This window comes from Artemia sp. Qi Xiang Cuo, chromosome 3, assembly GCF_049724085.1.
Source record: "Artemia sp. Qi Xiang Cuo chromosome 3, ASM4972408v1, whole genome shotgun sequence".
In the NCBI taxonomy this organism is placed as follows: domain Eukaryota; kingdom Metazoa; phylum Arthropoda; class Branchiopoda; order Anostraca; family Artemiidae; genus Artemia; species Artemia sp. Qi Xiang Cuo.
This window is the reverse complement of record NC_142796.1, coordinates 89438446-89457836: the sequence shown is the minus strand read 5'-3', so window position 1 is coordinate 89457836 and position 19391 is coordinate 89438446. Positions and strand designations below refer to the sequence as shown.

General features: G+C 36.0%; 2 protein-coding genes across 4 annotated transcripts in view; one reads left to right on the top strand and one right to left on the bottom strand.

Moving 5' to 3' along the window:
• Nucleotides 1–19391, bottom strand: part of LOC148954724 (uncharacterized) — a 150592-nt gene that overhangs the window by 82205 nt on the left and 48996 nt on the right. For all 3 annotated transcript variants that reach the window (XM_089086711.1, XM_089086712.1, XM_089086713.1), the window contains exon 6: nucleotides 17214–17329. In XM_089086711.1, coding sequence (XP_088942837.1) covers nucleotides 17214–17329 — 116 coding nt within the window. The remainder of the gene's footprint in view (nucleotides 1–17213; nucleotides 17330–19391) is intronic.
• LOC148954725 (uncharacterized) lies at nucleotides 1450–8747 on the top strand. The gene is made up of 2 exons (XM_089087226.1): nucleotides 1450–1526; nucleotides 8231–8747. Exons 1-2 carry the CDS (start codon nucleotides 1512–1514, stop codon nucleotides 8693–8695), a joined length of 480 nt encoding a protein of 159 aa, XP_088943352.1. The 5' UTR covers nucleotides 1450–1511; the 3' UTR covers nucleotides 8696–8747.

Below are 19391 nucleotides of genomic sequence, written 5' to 3'. Positions count from 1 at the left end.
GGGGGCGGAAAACCCTCCCCTCCTGAAATCTCACGATTTTTTTTCATTTTCCCATAATTTTCTGATTTTTCTCACAGAAAAATGGGTTTGAAGGATTTCAAACCCATTAAAACCCCCGAAACAAATTGACCCCCCCCCCCCCGAAACATATTCCTGCGTACGTGCCTGGGGTCGGGGGTTATGTAGGAGGATCTTTCAATGAAGGAAGTTTTCATGGGGGAAGGGACATTGCTATGAAGGGGACGCCGGACTTCCCAGTATTATTTAAAAAAAGATCAGAAATTAAATATAAAAAATTGATTTTTCAACTGCAACAGCAGCAACATCAAAACTTTAAACGAACAGAAAATATTACATATATGATTGGGTTCACCCCGCTAGTCAATACCTCGCTCTTTAAGCCAGACATTTTTTAGTACTTTCATAAGAGTTATTTTTTCTAATTAATGGCCTTTGTGATGAAGGGGTTACTTTTAAGGAACTGGAACAAAATTTGAACTTTAGCGTAAAGAACGAGGTATTGAATAGGGGGAGAACCTCCTAAGGTATGTATTAAAAACATATGAATATAGAAGTTCGTTGCGTAAGTTAATACGTAAGTTACGTATATTTATTCCTAATAAAAACGTCCGTAAATAAAATTAAACAAGTTTCGAGAAAGCCATTTAACCAAATAAAAGTAAATTAATATGAACATTTTGTTTTGATTATTCATGTACTGTGAGCCAAGATCAAAACCAGCATTTATTCAAAAGCGTTCAAAAATTAAATAAAAAAACAAGTTTTTTCAACTGAAAGTAAGGAGCGACATTAAAACTTAAAACTAACAGAAATTATTCCGTATATGAAAGGCGCTGTCCCCTCCGCAACGCCTCGCTCTTTACGCTAAAGTTTGACTTTCTCACAACTCTATTTTTTTTAAACAATAAAAAAATTTATCGTAAAGAGCGAGGCGTTGAGGAGGGGACAGCCCCTGTCATATACGGAATATTTTCTGTTAGTTTTAAGTTTTAATGTCGCTCCTTACTTTCAGTTAAAAAAAACTTGTTTTTTTTTATTTAATCTGGTTCAGAGTCAGGTGGCAATATTTTCTCATTAGGCAGTTTTTTTTCAAAACATGTTTTTCAACTTTTGATTAATATGGGCTGTGGTTCGCTCTTTACTAGGTTGCAGCTACTGCAGCCATGATGTTGTACAGGCTGAGAAGCAATAATTTGTGTGTTTTAAGCTTCGATTTCGATCTTTAATTTCATCACAAAAACTCTGTTCTTTTTCTAGGAAATTTCATTTTTAAGCATTACTTCTAAACAACCGTTAAGATGTTCGAACCGCAAACGAAAGGGAAACAATTCACGGGAGAAAATCTGAATATTATACCATATAACTACTTCCTATCGATAATTAATTCTGCGTCAATTCTGTATCTTATAGTGAGCAAGCCAATTATTTTCAGTATTAGTTTTTAGAAGTTTGGAGTTGATCCTGAGCGTAGTTAAGGGGAGGAAAAAATTATGGCACATTTCAAAGTAAGCAGAAGTTATTATTATTTTTATCAATATTTTCAACTGTATCTCCATCAGTTAAAAATAAAAATTAATTGTGTGGGTTTCAAGACCCTTCCCGTTTGAGGGTCCCCATAGTCTCCAGATCCGTACATATAAACGCAGAACAGTGGCGTTCAGCGAAATTTCTCAGCCGGTGCTCCCAGTATGCTCCTTCAGAGTAATCTAATAGAATAACTCAGAAACCAAGAGCGTATCCAGGATTTTCTTTGTAGGGGGAGGGGAGGGGCACAAAAAACTTAAAAAAACAAATCAAAGTTTTGTATTTGCATTCATTTTATATTTTTTACGAGTTGGACAAAAAATTCGGGGGGGGGGGTTCAAAACCGATAATCCTCCGTGGATACAGCCTTGTTAGGAACCATTAATAGCAGGGACAATCACTCACGAAAATGTAGGGGAAAGGGGCAGAGATTTTTTTAAATGAAGATACAAAAAAAGGTGTTTCTTTCATAATCTAGGGCGACATTTTTGCGGGTTTTCCGAAGTTTTAAAAAAATTCAAAATGTCCCCAATTGGGGGGGTGCAGATCCTTGACTGATAAATTTATGTTTAGTGTTTATGCCTATGTTTAGTGTTCAATGTCTGATAAGTGTTTCAAAACATTGAAAGTGTTTCAATACCATCACAGTAAGACCGAGTGGTTACCTCACTTACGAAAATCGTAAATATCAAATGGGACGCGTGACAGGAAGCTACTATTTTCAAACAGTTCGGGGGTAGCGACCTGTAAGTAAGGAGCAACTCGGCCCAGTAGTAACCAATGGTCCAATAAGATCAGGAGAGCGTTCATTCAAACGGAAATCAGAAGTTTAGTTCTCTTTTAAGAGACCAATAGCCCCCAAACCCGCTCCTTTTCGCCCCCAATGAACTCTGATCAAGATTTTAGGATAGACATTAGATTCAGCATAGTTGAAAGGTCCAATAACTACGTCTCTGGGGATGGTTCTAGGCTTCTATCCCCCGCGAAAAATACCCCCCATGAAAAATGCACACACCCCCGTGGAAAATACATCACCGCTGAAAGAAAGTTATTCCCAAAAAACAAAATTCCCCAAGGCAATCCTCCTCTCCAGAAACCTTTTCCGCGACAAATGTCCGTATGTTTCCCAATGACAAATACTATCTGTAAGCAATGGACAAATTTCGAAAATTAAAAAGGCACATAAAACATATAATTTGGCGCAAAATAAAGGCACACAAGGCACATACTTTGGTCTATATATTTGCACATAAGGGGGGGGGGGGTAAAGTATTTGAACAGTTTGAAGTCAGAAAACAATTCTCACTTCAGAATATGCAGAATAATTGTACACAACACATTTTGCATGCAAACCCGCTATACTTGACCCCTCCCCTCCCTAATGTGCAAATACATAGCCCAAATTTGTTTCTAAAGTAACGAAGAAACCGGTTTGTTCTCAAGTTTTACACATCGTAAACTTGAGTGAGTGGCGTACAATACAAAAGTGCCCGAGTTATTCATGGAGAGAGAGCCGAATTATCCGGTATTATTTAAAAACGATCAAAAATTAAATTAAAAAAAACATGTTGTTTCAAATGAAAGTAAGGAGCAACATAAAAGCATAAAACAAACAGAGATTATTACGCATATGCAAGGAGATGCCCCTTCTACAAGACCATGCTCTTTACGCTAAAGTGTTGACTTTTTGTCCTAATTCTTTAAGAACGGTTCCTGAAACACAATGGCTGTTTAATTAGAACAATAAGTTTTGTTTTAAAATTCTAAAAAAAAAAAATTAGCGTAAAGAGCGAGGTCTTGAGGAGGAGGCAACCCCTTTCATTTATGTAATAATTTCAGTTAGTTTTAAGGTTTGATGTTGCTCCTTACTTTCAGTTGATTTTTTTTTTAGTTTAATTTCTGATCGTTTTCAAATAATACCGGGAAATCCGGCTCTCTCTCCATGCAAAATTCCGGTACTCGTGTATTATAGGCTACTCACTCAAGTTTACCAATTGTAAAACTCGAGAACAAACCGGTTTCTTCGTTACTTTAGAAACACATTTGGGCTATATATTTGCACATTAAGGGGAGGTGGATTAAAATATAGCGGGTCTGCATGCAAAATGTTTCAGGTAAAATTATTCTGCATATTATGAAGTAAGAATTGTTTTCTGAATTCAAACTGTCCAAATACTCTACCCCCCCCCCCCCCCCCCTTATGTGCAAATATATAGCCCAAATTATATATTTCCCATTTATTCTGTCACTTGTCTTTGTCTTGTCTTGCGCTAAGCTGAAAGAAACTAACGAAGAAGCCGGTTTGTTCTCGAGTTTTACAGAGTAAACTCAATCAAACTAATATGCGTACATGCCTGTATAGGGGTTATATAAAAAAAGAAAAACGAGCAAAAATGGGGTTTTTAAAGGCCAAATGAAAATACTGAAAAAACACAACAAAGCGAATATTTCGAAGGGTTATAGTATCAATGGGGATTATATATATCAAACATCGTATTACTCTTTGCGATGGAACTGATTCTTAACCCCCTTAGTATGCACAAATAGAGGAAAAATTACTTTCCTATAATTCCACGGTAAAAAAGTGTTCTGATTGGTCTATACCTATAACATATTTTCGTGTGCCAATCACGTTATTCCTTGTTTTTGGCAAGAAGCCAAGCCTCTCGAAAACCCGATCCTTTCTAAAACCTCGAGTGAAATTACCAGCTAGTAAATAGAACCAAGTTAAATTCCCTTGACTGGTTCTGCTGTACGCAAATTTAAGGCAGTAACAAAAAATTTGAGTTTCAAGATTTTCTAAAGAATTTCCCTCTAGATCTCTTTTTTCACAGATTGTCCCTCAATATACTTGCAGTAGGAAGAGGCGTTTGCGCCTCATCCAGTATCTGAGCAAAGCCTCTGAATGATGGTCTCACACGATGGCCAGTCTTCTGCCAATTCTTTAGCGAACCTCAGCCAGCACTTGTCGAACGACTCCAACCTGTAGCCGACTTGGCGAAAAGCTCCATCTGGCTCCAAATAGTGCTTTACTCTTCGTGAATTCTTCAACTGTCCTTCCTGCCCTCTAAGTCCTATTGGTAGGGGGTTCATAAAACAGTATTTGTTTAATGAGGAGATAGTCGGGACGACGAAAAACGTGTCCAAGCAATCGGAGGCGGTGGAACTTGATGAAGCGTAAGATCCTGTAGATGTTGAACAGCGTTGGCATATTTCACCGTTCAAAAACAGATCTGATAGCCAGGTGCGGTATACTGAACGCAAGCAACGGTAGTCAAAGACCTCCAGAACGTGCTCTGTGCTTCTTTAAGGGGCCAGAATTCGTCACCATAGCGAAGAACTGCCGTCACTGTCAACTTATAAATACAAAGTTTTGTTTTTACACTGAAATCTTGACAAATCCAGAGATGCTTCCAGAGTTGAGCAAAGCTTGAGCTGTAGATATTCTTCTGTTCACATCTTGATTGCATTCTCCTTTCGAATCCACCTCAGATTCAAGAAAGACGAAGCTGTTAACCTTTCCAAGTGAGAGACCATAGAAGATGGGTCGGTTGTGAGGTTCAGATGAAGAACTTTCATCCTCTTAGTTTTTATCGTTAGATCAAAGTAAGCTGAGAAACTAGGTCAAAGTAAGCTGAGAAATTAGGTCAAAGTAAGCTGAGAAATTAGGTTAAAGTAAGCTGAGAAACGTGGCACTGCGTCGAGCATTTGTCGGGCTGATTCTTGGTTAAGGGCAACGGTAGTCAAAGACCTCCAGAACGTGCTCTGTGCTACTTTAAGGGGCCAGAATTCGTAACCATAGCGAAGAACTGCCGTCACTGTCAACTTATAAATACAAAGTTTTGTTTTTACACTGAAATCTTGACGAATCCAGAGATGCTTCCAGAGTTGAGCAAAGCTTGAGCTGTAGATATTCTTCTGTTCACATCTTGATTGCATTCTCCTTTCGAATCCACCTCAGATTCAAGAAAGACGAAGCTGTTAACCTTTCCAAGTGAGAGACCATAGAAGATGGGTCGGTTGTGAGGTTCAGATGAAGAACTTTCATCCTCTTAGTTTTTATCGTTAGATCAAAGTAAGCTGAGAAACTAGGTCAAAGTAAGCTGAGAAATTAGGTCAAAGTAAGCTGAGAAATTAGGTTAAAGTAAGCTGAGAAACGTGGCACTGCGTCGAGCATTTGTCGGGCTGATTCTTGGTTAAGGGCCAAAATATTTACATTGTCTGCGTAGTTAAGATCCGTCAAGGTGACGTTTCTACAACTACTTTTCGTTCAAACATCCCGAGTGCCCAAGAATCCAATCATTAAATTTAATTTTAATATTACATTATGGCATTAAGTCAGACGGAGGAACTTCTTTAATAGTGCTATTAGTTGAAGATATTACAGTTTGGCCATGGTACTTGATTTACTTAGGATTTTGAATGTTACTCAAATTAGAGATTTTCAAATTGGTATTTTTGTGTTTCAGAGTTTGAATGGTTTTGCGCCTGATGTTTTTAATAATTTTTTTCTTAATAATTCATTTTATCACGGATATGCTACGAGAAATTCTGAAGACCTGGTAAGTGGGCCAAGAAGTACGATTTGTTCTAGCTGTGCGGTTAGGCTCCTCATTCCGATGGTCTGAATAACTTTCCAGGCTTAATTCGGGAAGCGGAAAGTGTACCACAGTTTAAGAACCAGCTAAGGAAGCATCTCCTGTCGTACGATTGGCGATTGTAGGACTGGATTGCGAGAGAGGACAGTTTAAGTTTTTTTGTTAATATTCTTTTTTATTTATTTTTTTATTTTATTGTTCTGTAATTATTATCAACATTTCTATTTTTTTTTTCTCTTTATTTGTGTTTATTTCAATGATGATTTGGTTAGTTGTATAATTTAGTAATTGTGTTCTGGTTGCGTTTTTCAAGCATATTTGTGCTTTGTTTGTAACCAGTCGTTAAGCTGGCATGAATTATTATTATATTTCATAAAGATGTTATTGAATCTTGACTTGATTTTGTTCTATCTAACACATTTATAAGAATTAATGGTAGTTTTTATAAGCAAATTATAGAAATTCCTATAAGTGGTAATGCCAGCCCATTTGTCGCTGACTCTTTTTAAGCCAATTAGAATATAATTACATAATAAATAAGGATAAGTGAAATAATATTAAATTTTCTCTTTCAAGTAGTAAAACATACTTAGATGATCTCTTGGTTAAAAGAGATCATTTACCCATCTGAGTTGATTCTGAAACCTATTCAATAATAATAAATTATGTTTTAGATTTAAGATTTAATAGCAGTTTTTATAAACAAATTATAGGAATTCCTATAAGTGGTAATGCCAGCCCATTTGTCGCTGACTTTTTTTAGCCAATTAGAATATAATTACATAATAATTAAGGATAAGTGAAATAATATTAAATTTTCTTTTTCAAGTAGTAAAACATATTTAAATGATCTTTTGGTTAAAAAAAGCATTTACCCATCTGAGTTGATTCTGGAACCTAGTAATGGTACAGGTTTAGAAGACCACTTTTTGAATTTAAACATTATTATTTTTGATAATAATATGTTCCCAGAAAGTAGTATTCATTCAAACATGCCAAAACATGTCAAATTTTAAGCAACAAACTGATTCCGAGAAATTTTTTCGTGAATAAGATAACTTTGCAATTCAAAATTTTAATTTTTGATATAATATACAAAAAAGTTATAATATACATAATTAAACAATGTGAAGGGGTTTCTTTCTTTCTTTGTTCTTCTGATTTTGGTTCTTTTCGTCCCTTAAATTTCAGACTGAATTCAGTTTTACTTAAATGTTCCCTTACGTACCATGGACAATGGAAATGAAACCTGCTTCACCATCAAAATGCAGTTTTGGATATTTTTGGGTACTAAATTGAAAAAAGAAAAAAAAGAGAAGAAACTTGGGTGAAAATCAGCAAAATATAAGCTGAAACCACGCGGCACCATACAGCTTAAGAAGGTGTAGCTTTCCTTTATAAGTGAAGTTGCCTTGCCGCACCATGCGGCACCATGCAGCTTAAGAAGGTATAACTTTCCTTTATAAAGGTAGTTGCTTTTGGGAGTGAACAGATTGTCAATGTTTAATCTATACTTACATTCATATTATACGGGGGTACTCCTGTACTAAACGCACTCTTTTATATACGGCAATGCATACCAGTCACAAAATAGACCGAGAAGCGTGATGAAAAACAGGTTTCGGCTGGCTTGTGGGATATAAACAAAGGCAAGAACTATATTTAAACTGTTGTTTTTTGGGGTTTATGGGGGGGGGGAAGGTGCCTAGGTTAGGTTACGTATTTAATATATGCTATGCTATAACCCCCACCCCACCCCCTAATGTGGTATAAATATAGCACAAATTTGTTTCTAAAATATTATATATTCATCCAATTTTATTTTATTTCATTAGCATTAACCAAACTAGCACTATATAAAAGAGTGCGTTTAGTACATGAGTACCTATACGGGTTATCAAATTAATGTTTAGGATTATTTTTTAGCCTTAATGTGTCGGAGGTCTGAAAGCCCATTCTGTGATACTTCAGAAATGGACTGAATTACACATTGATTGTCCAAGAAGAAACAACAAAATATCCAAGCAACGATTTCGTTTTTTTTTATATTGGTGTCTCTGGCACTTTCAAGCCGTTTTTTATTCCAGGTCTTGGTAGCGCTTGCAAGTCTTCTAGCTATCACATCAGGAATCTCTGGGATTGTCCAAGGAGTTAAGAGAGGAGACAATTTCCCCAAGCCACAGCGTGCAGTTACAGCTCCGTTTGCTTCAGTACCCTTTGCACACCCTACTAAGCCATTTCCACATGCTTCAGCAGCTCCGATGCCAATGGCTTTAATGCCTGTGATGCCAGTTGCTCCAAAAGCAATCACTGCCACGGTGGCTCCAATGCCCGTAGTTCGACACAGACCAGTCTCGATGGGAGGGCTTTCAAAGTTTGGAAACTTGGGACCACGAGCTCCAATGCCCGTAATTCGACACACACCATCCCCGATGGGAGGGCTTTCTAAGTTTGGAAACTTGGGACTGCGGGCTCCAATGCCCGTAGTTCGACACACGCCAGCCCCGTTGGGAGGTCTTTCCAAGTTTGGAGTTGCTAAAGTCATTGGTTAATCAAACAATTATAAATTTTTTATAGTGCCCATATTTTTATTACAGAACTGCGTTTCGAAAAAGTTTTTTTTTTTTTTTTAGGAGAAAAAATAAACGCTACTCCAAAGCAACGCTGACCAAAATACTGGTTAATCGACCAATGTAACAATTTATTGGGGTTCTTGTATAGGGTCTGTCCCAAAAGTTCCGGTAATTATAAATTTTGTAACACTTTTCAAAAATACCGTCCTTCCGGCTTGATGAACCTCTCCCAACATTTACCTACCTCTTGTATGCTTCCTGGAAGGCGTCAATGAAGACCTCTCGTTGACAGGTGGTCGAAGCACCTTTTACCCCTTTCAGCGTCCCATAACGACGTCTTTACGAGCGATTTCTTGGTTCTTGTGAACGAAAAGAGGTCCACCAGGACCAAATCCGGACTCTGCAGTGGTTGGGGTAGCATAGCGACGTCCATTTTCACTAATAATTTGCAAACTATGAGTGTGGTGTGACTCAGGGCATTACCCTAGTGTGTCGCAACGTGTCATGATCTGCTTGAACGCTACGAAACCGATTCTGACTTCTTAGACAGAGTCATCACAAGAAACAAAACATAGGTTTTTGAATATGATCCTGAATCCCAACATCACAACAGCGAGTGGCTCACCAATGGGTTTCCTTGACCAAAATAAGCAAGAATGGAGAATCGTGGATGAAAGTCATGCTTATTGTTTTCTTTCAAGGCGTAAATGTTTTTTTTTTTGTTTTTTTTTCAAGAACAAGGCGTAAATAATATTTACTAACTATATTAAAAAAAGTTCTGTGAACAAGTTTTGAGAACTTTGGTTCCATGAAGTTGCTTTCAAAACTTTGCCATCAACAATTCATGGTAGGTAGGCTATATTGGAAGTTGCTTCCCATACAACTTTACCTTTGCCCCTCTACCATCCCCAAATGTCTGAATACAACCCTAGTTCATAATGATAAAAAAAAAAACTGGCTATGGTAAAAAAAATTTGGTAAGAAAAAAAAACTTCTTTCCTGGTTTAGTAGTTCAGACAGATAAGAGAACACCCACCCTACTCACCCACCCGGCTATATGGAAGATATATCAAGGCCAAGACCAATTTGCACAGAGTGCAAATCAAGGCCAAAAGAGAGTGCAAATTGTTAAAAAAGAGTGCAAATAAAAAAATATGCGTGGGCGCGGCTGATGCCGCGCGCGCAACCCCTTCCAATCTTCTGACCACTCTTACGCTTTAAAATAAAGTTAGAAGGACTCCCCACTTAAATCAACCTCTAAATAATAGGTCAGATAATGATCTTCATTCTTTTTTTAGCTTAAAAGGTAATGCTCTGCTTGAAATTTGCTGGTGTTTATTTTAATTGCTTGGATCTTTACCTGAACTATTGCTTGGATCTTTAACTGAACTACTTTATCTAAACATTTGACTTCATCAAATGTTTAGATAAAGGTTTGTCTCCATTTTATCCAAATGATTTGAAAAGAATATAAGAGGTCCAAGTAACTAGTCGTGAGCTATAACTGACTTCACTGTAGTCAAGTCAAGTCTTAGTTACACAAAATAATTCTTCTTCTTCCTCTACTGGCTTTTCTCATTCTTTCCTTTTCGTGTAAATTTATGTTCACTTTTTATACGACATGGGTAGTTTCCTGGGACATTCTCAGTAAGTGGATAGCTACTTGTTTGGTGAATGTACTGGTTTGCTTTGATTACATCAAATTTGAGCAGATTAATGAATATGAATAAATGCGAATGAAACAAGATTTCTGCGAAAGGGGTATTTTAGGTGTGAATCAGAGAAAAAAGTCTTTCTGAGTTGTTTATCCCAACAACACAGAAGTGCAAATTTAAATTTTCTACTATAGAAAAACCACGTCAATAGCTTACCAAAATGTTCAATGATACATGGGACATAACATTTTATTTTGATGCATTTGCAGTGTCGATCGAGGAGAAGTCGGAGCCCAACAATAACTACACATAATTTCATAAGCAATAATAAAGTTAATAAGCCAAATTTTTTATTATATCTTCAAAGAATAGTTCCCATCGCATAAATAACAATAAATCCCAATTTACTCCCAGCTCTTTTTGCAGCAAGAAGGATTGTAGTCCTGAACAACCACCCTTTTAACAACTACAAGCATATGCTACCTCAAAGGATAAAAGAAAACCTAGGAGGATACGACAATCATTGCGCTGCCTAAGTAAAGAACAATGTTGGCACAATGTATTATTCATTTTCTTCTTCCATACCAGGGTACTCCGTATCGACGGAGTTGTCGTAGAAACTTGGAAAAGGGCTCACTCGATTGGAAATTGGAACGGCTAGTGCCCTTTTTAATAGTCCAAAGTGATTGGAAGGCAACTAACCCCCCTCTCACGCCCACCATTTTCCCAAACACATCCAATCGAAATTTTGAGATATTTATTTTGTTTAACGTAGTTGAAAGTTCTGGAAACTAGGTCTTTGAGGATGACAACCCCATCACAGCCCTTAGGGCAAGGGTTGTAAGTTATGCCCTGGGGGCATATAAGGCTTTTATAGAAAGTTTTGTCGTAGAAACTTCAAAAGAGCTCATTTGATTGGAAATTGACAGGGCTAGTGCCCTTTTTAATAGTCGAAAGTGATTGAAGGACACAAATAACGCCCCTCTCAGGCCCACCATTTCCCACAAATACGATCAATCCAAATTTTGAGATAGCCGTTTTGTTTAACGTAGTTGAAAGTTCTGGAAACTAGGTCTTTGAGGATTAGGAACCCCTCACATCCCTCAAGGCAAGGGTTGTAAGTTATGCCCCGGGGGCATATAAGGTGTTTATAAAAAGCGTTGTCGCAGAAACTCAAAACGGGCTCATTCAATTGGAAATTGAAAGGGATAGTGCCGTTTTTAATTGTCAAAAGTGATTGGAAGGCTTGAGATTTTTATAGTAAAGATGGATGCGGGTACAATGTATTATTTTTTTTTGTTTTGTTTTGTTTAGACCAGGGTACTTCGTACCGAAGGAGATGTCGTAGGAACTTCGAAAAGGGTTCATTCGATTGAAAATATAAAGCACTAATGCCCTTTTTAATAGTCAAAAGTGATTGGAGGGCAACTAGTCCCCCTCCCACGCCCACCTTCTCATTTGCCCATTATGTTTAAATTCTAAACGCTGCCTTAAGATTAAATCAAAATGGATTGTGTTAATGCTAATTCCCAATAAGGCATCTCAGCAGTATCCCAAATACGACTGAGGATATTATGTTCAAACTTTCGGGGCTACTTCTGCTCTTAAAATTTAACCAAATCAAAATAGCTAGAATATAATTTTTATTTTACTGAAAATAATTCTTTTAAATGTTTTCACTTATAACTTTAAGAAAAAAAATATTAATTCACATTTTAAGGAATAAGTATCAGCATATGTATATTAAACTGACAATGCACATTTTTTTCAGTAAATTCATTTGAATTTTTTTCAGTATACTACAAATTATATTCTGGCTTTTAGAAAGCATAGGGTTTAGAACACTACTCAGATTAATTTCTGCTCGTTTTGAGTTTGACTTTTTTTAATTTCTGTTTGTTTTGGGTTTCATTTATTTATTGATCCTGATTTGTGGTAGCTATATGCTTGGTAGATTATTTGATTCTATTTTTGTACATTTTTGGTTTAATGGAGTTCTTTGTTTTTTTTGAAAAACTTATTTTGTGCAAAAAGTTTTTTTTTGATTAATTAAAAGAAGGACGGGCATTAATATACTAAGCTCTCACACTCTGTGCATGATTGCTTGTAACTATTAGTAGTGAAGTTTCTTTACGGAAGCAGAAACAAAACGGATATATCATCCTTCAGAACAGCACACAAAATTCCGTGTAGGTTTTAACTCGTATAAATAAATAAATAATTAAAACTAGCAATCAAACGAGTTACAAAATATGTAAGAAATGGAATATCTTAGTCTCTTGTAAGTATAGTGTTTAAATAATACATTACAGAATCATAAGTTCCATAACACCCTATAGAAAAATAAAGGTTAAAATACAACTGACACAAAATGACAGTATCCAAGTCTAAATAAAGGCAAGTTAAAATAATAACATATTCATTTGCGATCTCTTCCTATGTAAAAAAAAAAGAAAAAAAAAGATTATTTTCTACACTAGAAACATCAGGGAATAAGAATTATTCTGTTGAGTAGTAGGAAGGCCATTCTCGCGCAAATGAATGTTAAATTTGGATTCAGGATGAAATTCTGAAAATAGAGGCAAGTTTGAACTTTACCCCCCCCCCCCACCCTCCTCCAACGTGCAAACATATACCCTGAACTGTTATATAGCGGTGGTGTGAAGTGAGTTTGTGCCAAAAGCGATTATTATTTTTCGGAAAGAACATAAGAAAAGGCATCGAGTGGTATATTCACTTTATTCATGAGTCAATGATATGAACTGCTCATTATTTACCCATTTTTCATTGTCATTTTCAATTGGCTCCAATTTTTTGGCCCTGGATTCATTTCTGAAAGTGTTATTCACCCAAATCAAATGCTTTCCAAGATAGCAAGAAGTGTCGAAACTACAACTTTAGGCTATCCCATATTTTCCTAATGTACCCTTTTATTTCATTCTGATAATATGGGTCTCATCCAATGCAAATTCTTGGACCCGTGGCTGGTAATATAACATTTTTATTTCAGAAAAATTGGCTATCACAACCAGAGATGGGGCATTCGCGATTTAAAAAGGTACACAGATCTAAAGTCTTTGCAGAATTTTGTCAGTTTGAGAGTAGAATTTGAAAAGTTTGTTTTGGTTGTTGCTTCTCCATCGCCTTACTGCAAGTTACATAATTATTTTTCTATTTCCAAGAAGAAAGTTTGCTCCAAACAGCTTCTATCTTCCTTCTATAAAAATTGATATTTAATCTACCACGTTTTCACTTGCTATTTATACTTTGATCTACTTCTTCGTAAGTGGTTGAAAATACCAGAAAGACGCCTGGGGGACGGCCTAGGCAGAGATGACAGAGACCATACCAGCTAGCTGTTCTATCTTTTGTACTTAAATAATTTAATTTGAGTTTTTTTATTTCGCTTAATAATTTTTCTATCATCATTTCATAAAAGAGTGCAAAGAGTGCAAATAATGGGCAAAAGGAGTGCAAATCCGGTCCGTGGAGTGAAAGAGTGCAATGGAAAAAAGAGTGCATTTTACACGAAAAGTGTGCAAGTTGGCAACCCTGAAGCTCACAAGTGACTGAGCAACGTCACTTACTTTCGCAGAAACTTCCCATAACTATTCCCACTGAGAGTCGTGATCTGCAAGGGCTCTGAGGCGGTGGAAAAATATCATCACCAGGACTTTTGGGACCTGTATTTTTTGTAACAAACTTTTTTTAAAGAAATATTTATTTGCAGAGAGAAGATCGACGATATACTGGGTAAAGAGGGAGATAAATTTTAAACCCCTACAAGTATTCTATATTTGTCGAGGATATCTGAGACTAATTAGGAAAGGGTGAGCGGAATCCCTCCGTCTCTGTTTATATATGCTTTAACGCAAGGCAGTCATAGGTTTATTATCTGAAAAACACAGCACGCAGAAAAAAAACATTACAATCCACCAGTGGCGGATCCAGGGTGGACGAGAGAGGGGCACCCCCCCCCTAGTAGTAGTGTAAGGTAGTGTAAGGTGTAAAGTAGTGTAATTTACTTAATTAACTCAAATTTACGTTAATTGAACTTGCTCCTAACGCAGGTTTATCGGATCAACCTATTTTGCCCCCCCTCCTAAAACCTCCTGGATCCGCCCCTGCAATCCACGAGCAATGCAAAGCTAACAAGAATAGTGGTAATCAATGGTAATAGAGAATCAGACTTAAATAATTGTTTTCAGTTGCTTTGAATCTTAGGAATCATTTGCTGATGACAAAAAAGCAAAAGTCTAAGGAGCTTGTCAAAACTGATACTATCTGTGGTGTATTATTTGTTTGTTATTAGTTGGTGTATTAGTGGTGTATTATTTGTTGTATTATTTATTTGTATTACAATGTTAAACATTGTAAAAATGTTTGGGTAAGCATAATGAGGAAGAAGAATTTTAGGGGGAAATCTGAAGCAGGGGAAATTCCTGCGATCAAGACTGAACCATAAGAGCTATTTTGGTGGAAAATTTGGGGGAAATCTGAAGACGATACAATTCCTGCGATTAAAAGCTTTTTTTGTTCTGACTAGAAGCCACAGTACGCGGAAAAAGCATTACAATCCACGAGCAATGTAAAGCTAACAAGAATAGGTAATTAATGGTAATTGAGAGTCAGACTTAATAATTGTTTTCAGCTGCTTTGAACATCTAAGGAATCATTTGCTGATAGCAAAAACGCAAGTCCAAGGAACTTGTCAAAACTGATACCATCTGTGGTGTATTACATGTAAAAATAATCGGGTAAGAATAATCAGGAAGAAGAATTTTGGGGGGAACCTAAAGCAAAGGAAACTCCTGCGATCAGGACTGAACCATACAGGTGTTTCGGGGGAAAATTTTGGGAACCATTTTGGGCAGAATTTAAATCAGGGAAATTTCACCGATTAGTACTGAATCATAGAGCTGTTTTGGGGGAAGAAATTTGGGGGAAATCTGAAGCAGGATTCATACGATTAGGACTGAACCACAAAACATTTTTTGGAGGAAATTTGGGGAATAATTGAGAGGAGAATTTGAAGCAGGGGAAATCCCTGTGACTAGGACTGACCGCAGGAAATTGGGATTAGGACTGACAACAGAGCTGTTTTGGGGGAAGAAATTTGGGGAAACTCTGAAGCAGGGAAAATTTCTGCAATTAGGACTGAATCATAGAGCCGTTTTGGAGGGAAAATTGTTTTGGGGAAATCTAAAGCAAGGGAAATTTCTGCGATTATGACAGAACCATAGAGCTGTTTCTGTTTCTGTTATTTATATATATTTATATTTATTTTTTATAAATATATATAAATGTATATTTATATTTATTTATTATATATATTTATATTATATTATATTTATATATATTTATGACAGGTTGTATTTACCTATATAGGTGTGATATTAAGTGCTGTCTCTTCTTGCTTTCTCTTTCGTTCTTTTTGTCACGATAATTGTTATATTTTGTGCAAATAAACTATAATTACTATAAATTAACGCGTCTATGATGGATGTAACCGTGTTTTGGTTGTTTCCGAAAGCTAATTCCAAGCGTAAATTCTCAAGCTCAACCGAACTTAAGACTTATCGAATGTTCGTCGACATGAAATTTTCTTCGACATGAAATTTATTTATGTCCTTGTGCAAATTCATCTTGTGCAGTCTTACCATGAAAATTGCCAAAACTGTTGAATAGTTTAACCCCCCCCCCTTACCTAAACAACTAAAAAGGAAGCATTGATATTGGGCAGTGTTTATGTACAAAAAAACTCCCTTAACACAGCAGTGCCACTGAGCTTTTCAGAAATTATACTCCTGGTGCTTTTATTTAGAAGCACAGATAATTCGATACGATAAAAAAGAGGAAGACCTAGCAATATCAGGAGCACCACAGCACCCATTTCCCCCCTCAGAACATTTTGAAAAAACACCTTTCTAGGTATTTCATTTTTTTAAATCGAAAAAAAAACATTTTTATAATTTCTTTTAAATTATAAAAATTAAAGTTTTATAAAATTATAATTTTATAAAAGATACGAAACATTATAATTTTTCATATCTTCCTTTTTATTAAATCCTTGCCTATCCTCTACATTTTCATGAATTGGCCCCCCTGAGGAAAATACCTGAAATAGTCATAAAAACGACTAATTTATCTATTGCGTACCAAAATGAATCCACATAGCTCAGCGAAAATTTGTATTTCTATTTTAAAAAAAACAAACTTGAACACAAACCTACTCCACCAAAAAGCTTCAAAGTCTTTTTTTACTCTTTGAGATGTGATTTGAGATCCTTTTAATGAGATGTCAGATACGCCTTTTTTTTAGGAAAAATGAAGGCTAAACAGAGAAACGTCATAAAGTTGTGTAAACATTGAGATCATGTCAAAAATGAGATATGTATAGACAGGCGGGAGGAGGGGGGGGGGCTTAGGCCCTAGAAAATGTACTGTATAATTTTTCCAAAAGGGACATACAATTTTCATATAATTTATAGATTTTTTTAAGGAATTTTACAAACCTAGTCCCCTCATTATCTTTGAAAATGAAATTTCCAAAGAAATTTCTATGTACAAGTATATATGCATACAATCACTTCGACTTCTAAAAGTTTGATTTTGACCAACTTAATGCACAGGCCTAGCTCCAACTTTAAATCCCTCCAAATGGTAAAATTCTGTGATTTAAAATAATTTATATTAAAATAATATATAATAATCAAAAACATATACGAACTTGATTGTCTGGATCCAAACGTGAAATATAAAACATAACCGTTTAAAAATCAAAATACACACAATTATTCATTAAAGGTTAGAAAGCAGACGAAATTAGGCAAGGCACTTACATATAACGTATATCTTCATACATGAAAACTATTTCCTCCTTTTTGGCACTAGTTGGGGGTTCTTCATGTTTATCACTCTCCTCTCTCTCGCTTCTTTCTACTTCTTCATTCCAGGACTAAATAAAAATAATAGACAAATTAAACGGGATAAACTTTGTCTTTATATCCCTCCCCTTAATTTTATAAATAAAATATACCATAATTATTACGACTCCAACCGTAATATGCAGTCCATGTTTGGCAAAGGTAGCAAATTTAATCTTATTAGTTTTTTGGTGGGGAGGATCCATTCATTCTGGGCTGAGACCCTAGCCTCGAAGACCCATTACCTACACACCCCTAGGAGAAACAAATTACACAAATGGCCCAATTAAAACACAGGCTTCATATAGAAACTTTAATAGAAAGTTTAACATGTTACGCCTCATTGAAATAACAATAATAGCTTATTTCTGACCCCCCTAACATGGTCGTCCAAATCAATATAATCGCACGATAGTATGAAAAGGACCTAATCGCAGGCAAGCCACTTCTTTTAGCTTAACATCCAAATAACTATAAGATGTCAATATATCAGAAGCAATAAACATTCAAATGGCCTTTTGGTGAATGAAATTTGGATCATGTAGATAAAGGAGGGGGGTAGGGCTATATAGCTCGTATATATGCATCATACATAGCTTGTGAATAGCCTGTAACGAAAACAGAGAAATATAAGAAACTGGTTTTCTGTGGATAATTCTAATTTGATAACATTAATTCAAAATGGAAGTTCCTATGATTAAAATTGTTTAGGGTATTTATAGATAGATGGACGTATATTCTCAAGAACCAGACCCCATCCCAAATGATAATTCCTTTATGTTAGACCCCCCCCACCAAAAAAGGAGAATTTCCTTTTAAAAATTAATGTCAAAATGTTGAGGGAGGGTATTTGACCTTTTTTTTTTAATTGAATCAAAACATCTATTTACACGCTACATAGTGATTATCACATCTGCTTTACCAACAGTATGTCTGGCGCCACTTTTTTATTTTATTCAAAAAAAAAGGGCCGAACTTTTATAATTAACTAATCAGAGCCAAAAGAGAAGGTCAACTTTTTTGGAAATAAGTGTCTTTTAAAGAGCAGTTCAAGATGGTGGATATCCTATTCTTGTATGGAATACAATATAAGTACATTAAAGTGATTAGCATTATGTATGAGAACAGTATTGCTTTTTAAGGAATTACTGGGGGAAGAGGAATTTTTGAGTTTGGAATGGAAGAATAAGTTTGAAAATTAATGTTAACAAGATTAAGTCGCTGAGACAAGGAACAAATGAAGGTGAAGAAGTGACGTCGGGTAACGAGAGGATTGATCCAGTGGTTAGCTTGAATAACCTGGGTATTGGTATTAGTAAAGATGACGCAGTGAAGATGCAAGAAGGTTCAGGGTTTTTTTCTCAGTTAAAAAATATTTGGAAGAATAAGAAGATAAGTCTGTGAAGCAAGATTAGAATATTGGAAGCTACGGTAACGACAGAGGTCAAGTATGGTTCTGAAACTTGGGCGCTTTGAAAGAAAGAGGGAGATCTTTTAAATGGTTTTTAAAGGAACTGCCAAAGGGTAGTTCCAGTTGACTGTCATTAACAAGCAACATTTTAAGCGAGGGTTTCCTAAGTTGATGGGTACCTAGTCTTGCGCTTAGCATGCCTAGCAGAAGGGTTTGTTGGATTTCAACCAAATTTAGTTGGAATCAGCTGTTTTACCCCAGTTCCGCATTTCAGGATCGGATCGACTCAACCATAGTAGGGGAGGAGGAACAAATGGGCTTGAATATGGAGACAAGTTTGAATTAGCAGTAACTTGGTCGAATTGGTTACTTAAAAAAAGTTATTTAACATTTAATAAGAAGCTTTTTTATTGATATTCATTTTTGTGGTTGATATCTACGGACATAATTTGTCAAACAATATAACTACAAGATTTTTCAAACAAAAAAAAATAATAATTGCAAACAACAAGCAGTGCGAAAAATGAATTTTGATCCTGTTTTCTAGGGGAGAAGTTGAGATGAAAGGGACACGTTTTGCAGACGAAGGATGACGGACTGCCAAAGACTGTACTTGTCTACCATGGATCTGGAACCGAACGAAAAGCAGGCTGTCCCCGAATGCGGTGCAAAGAAGTCATAAG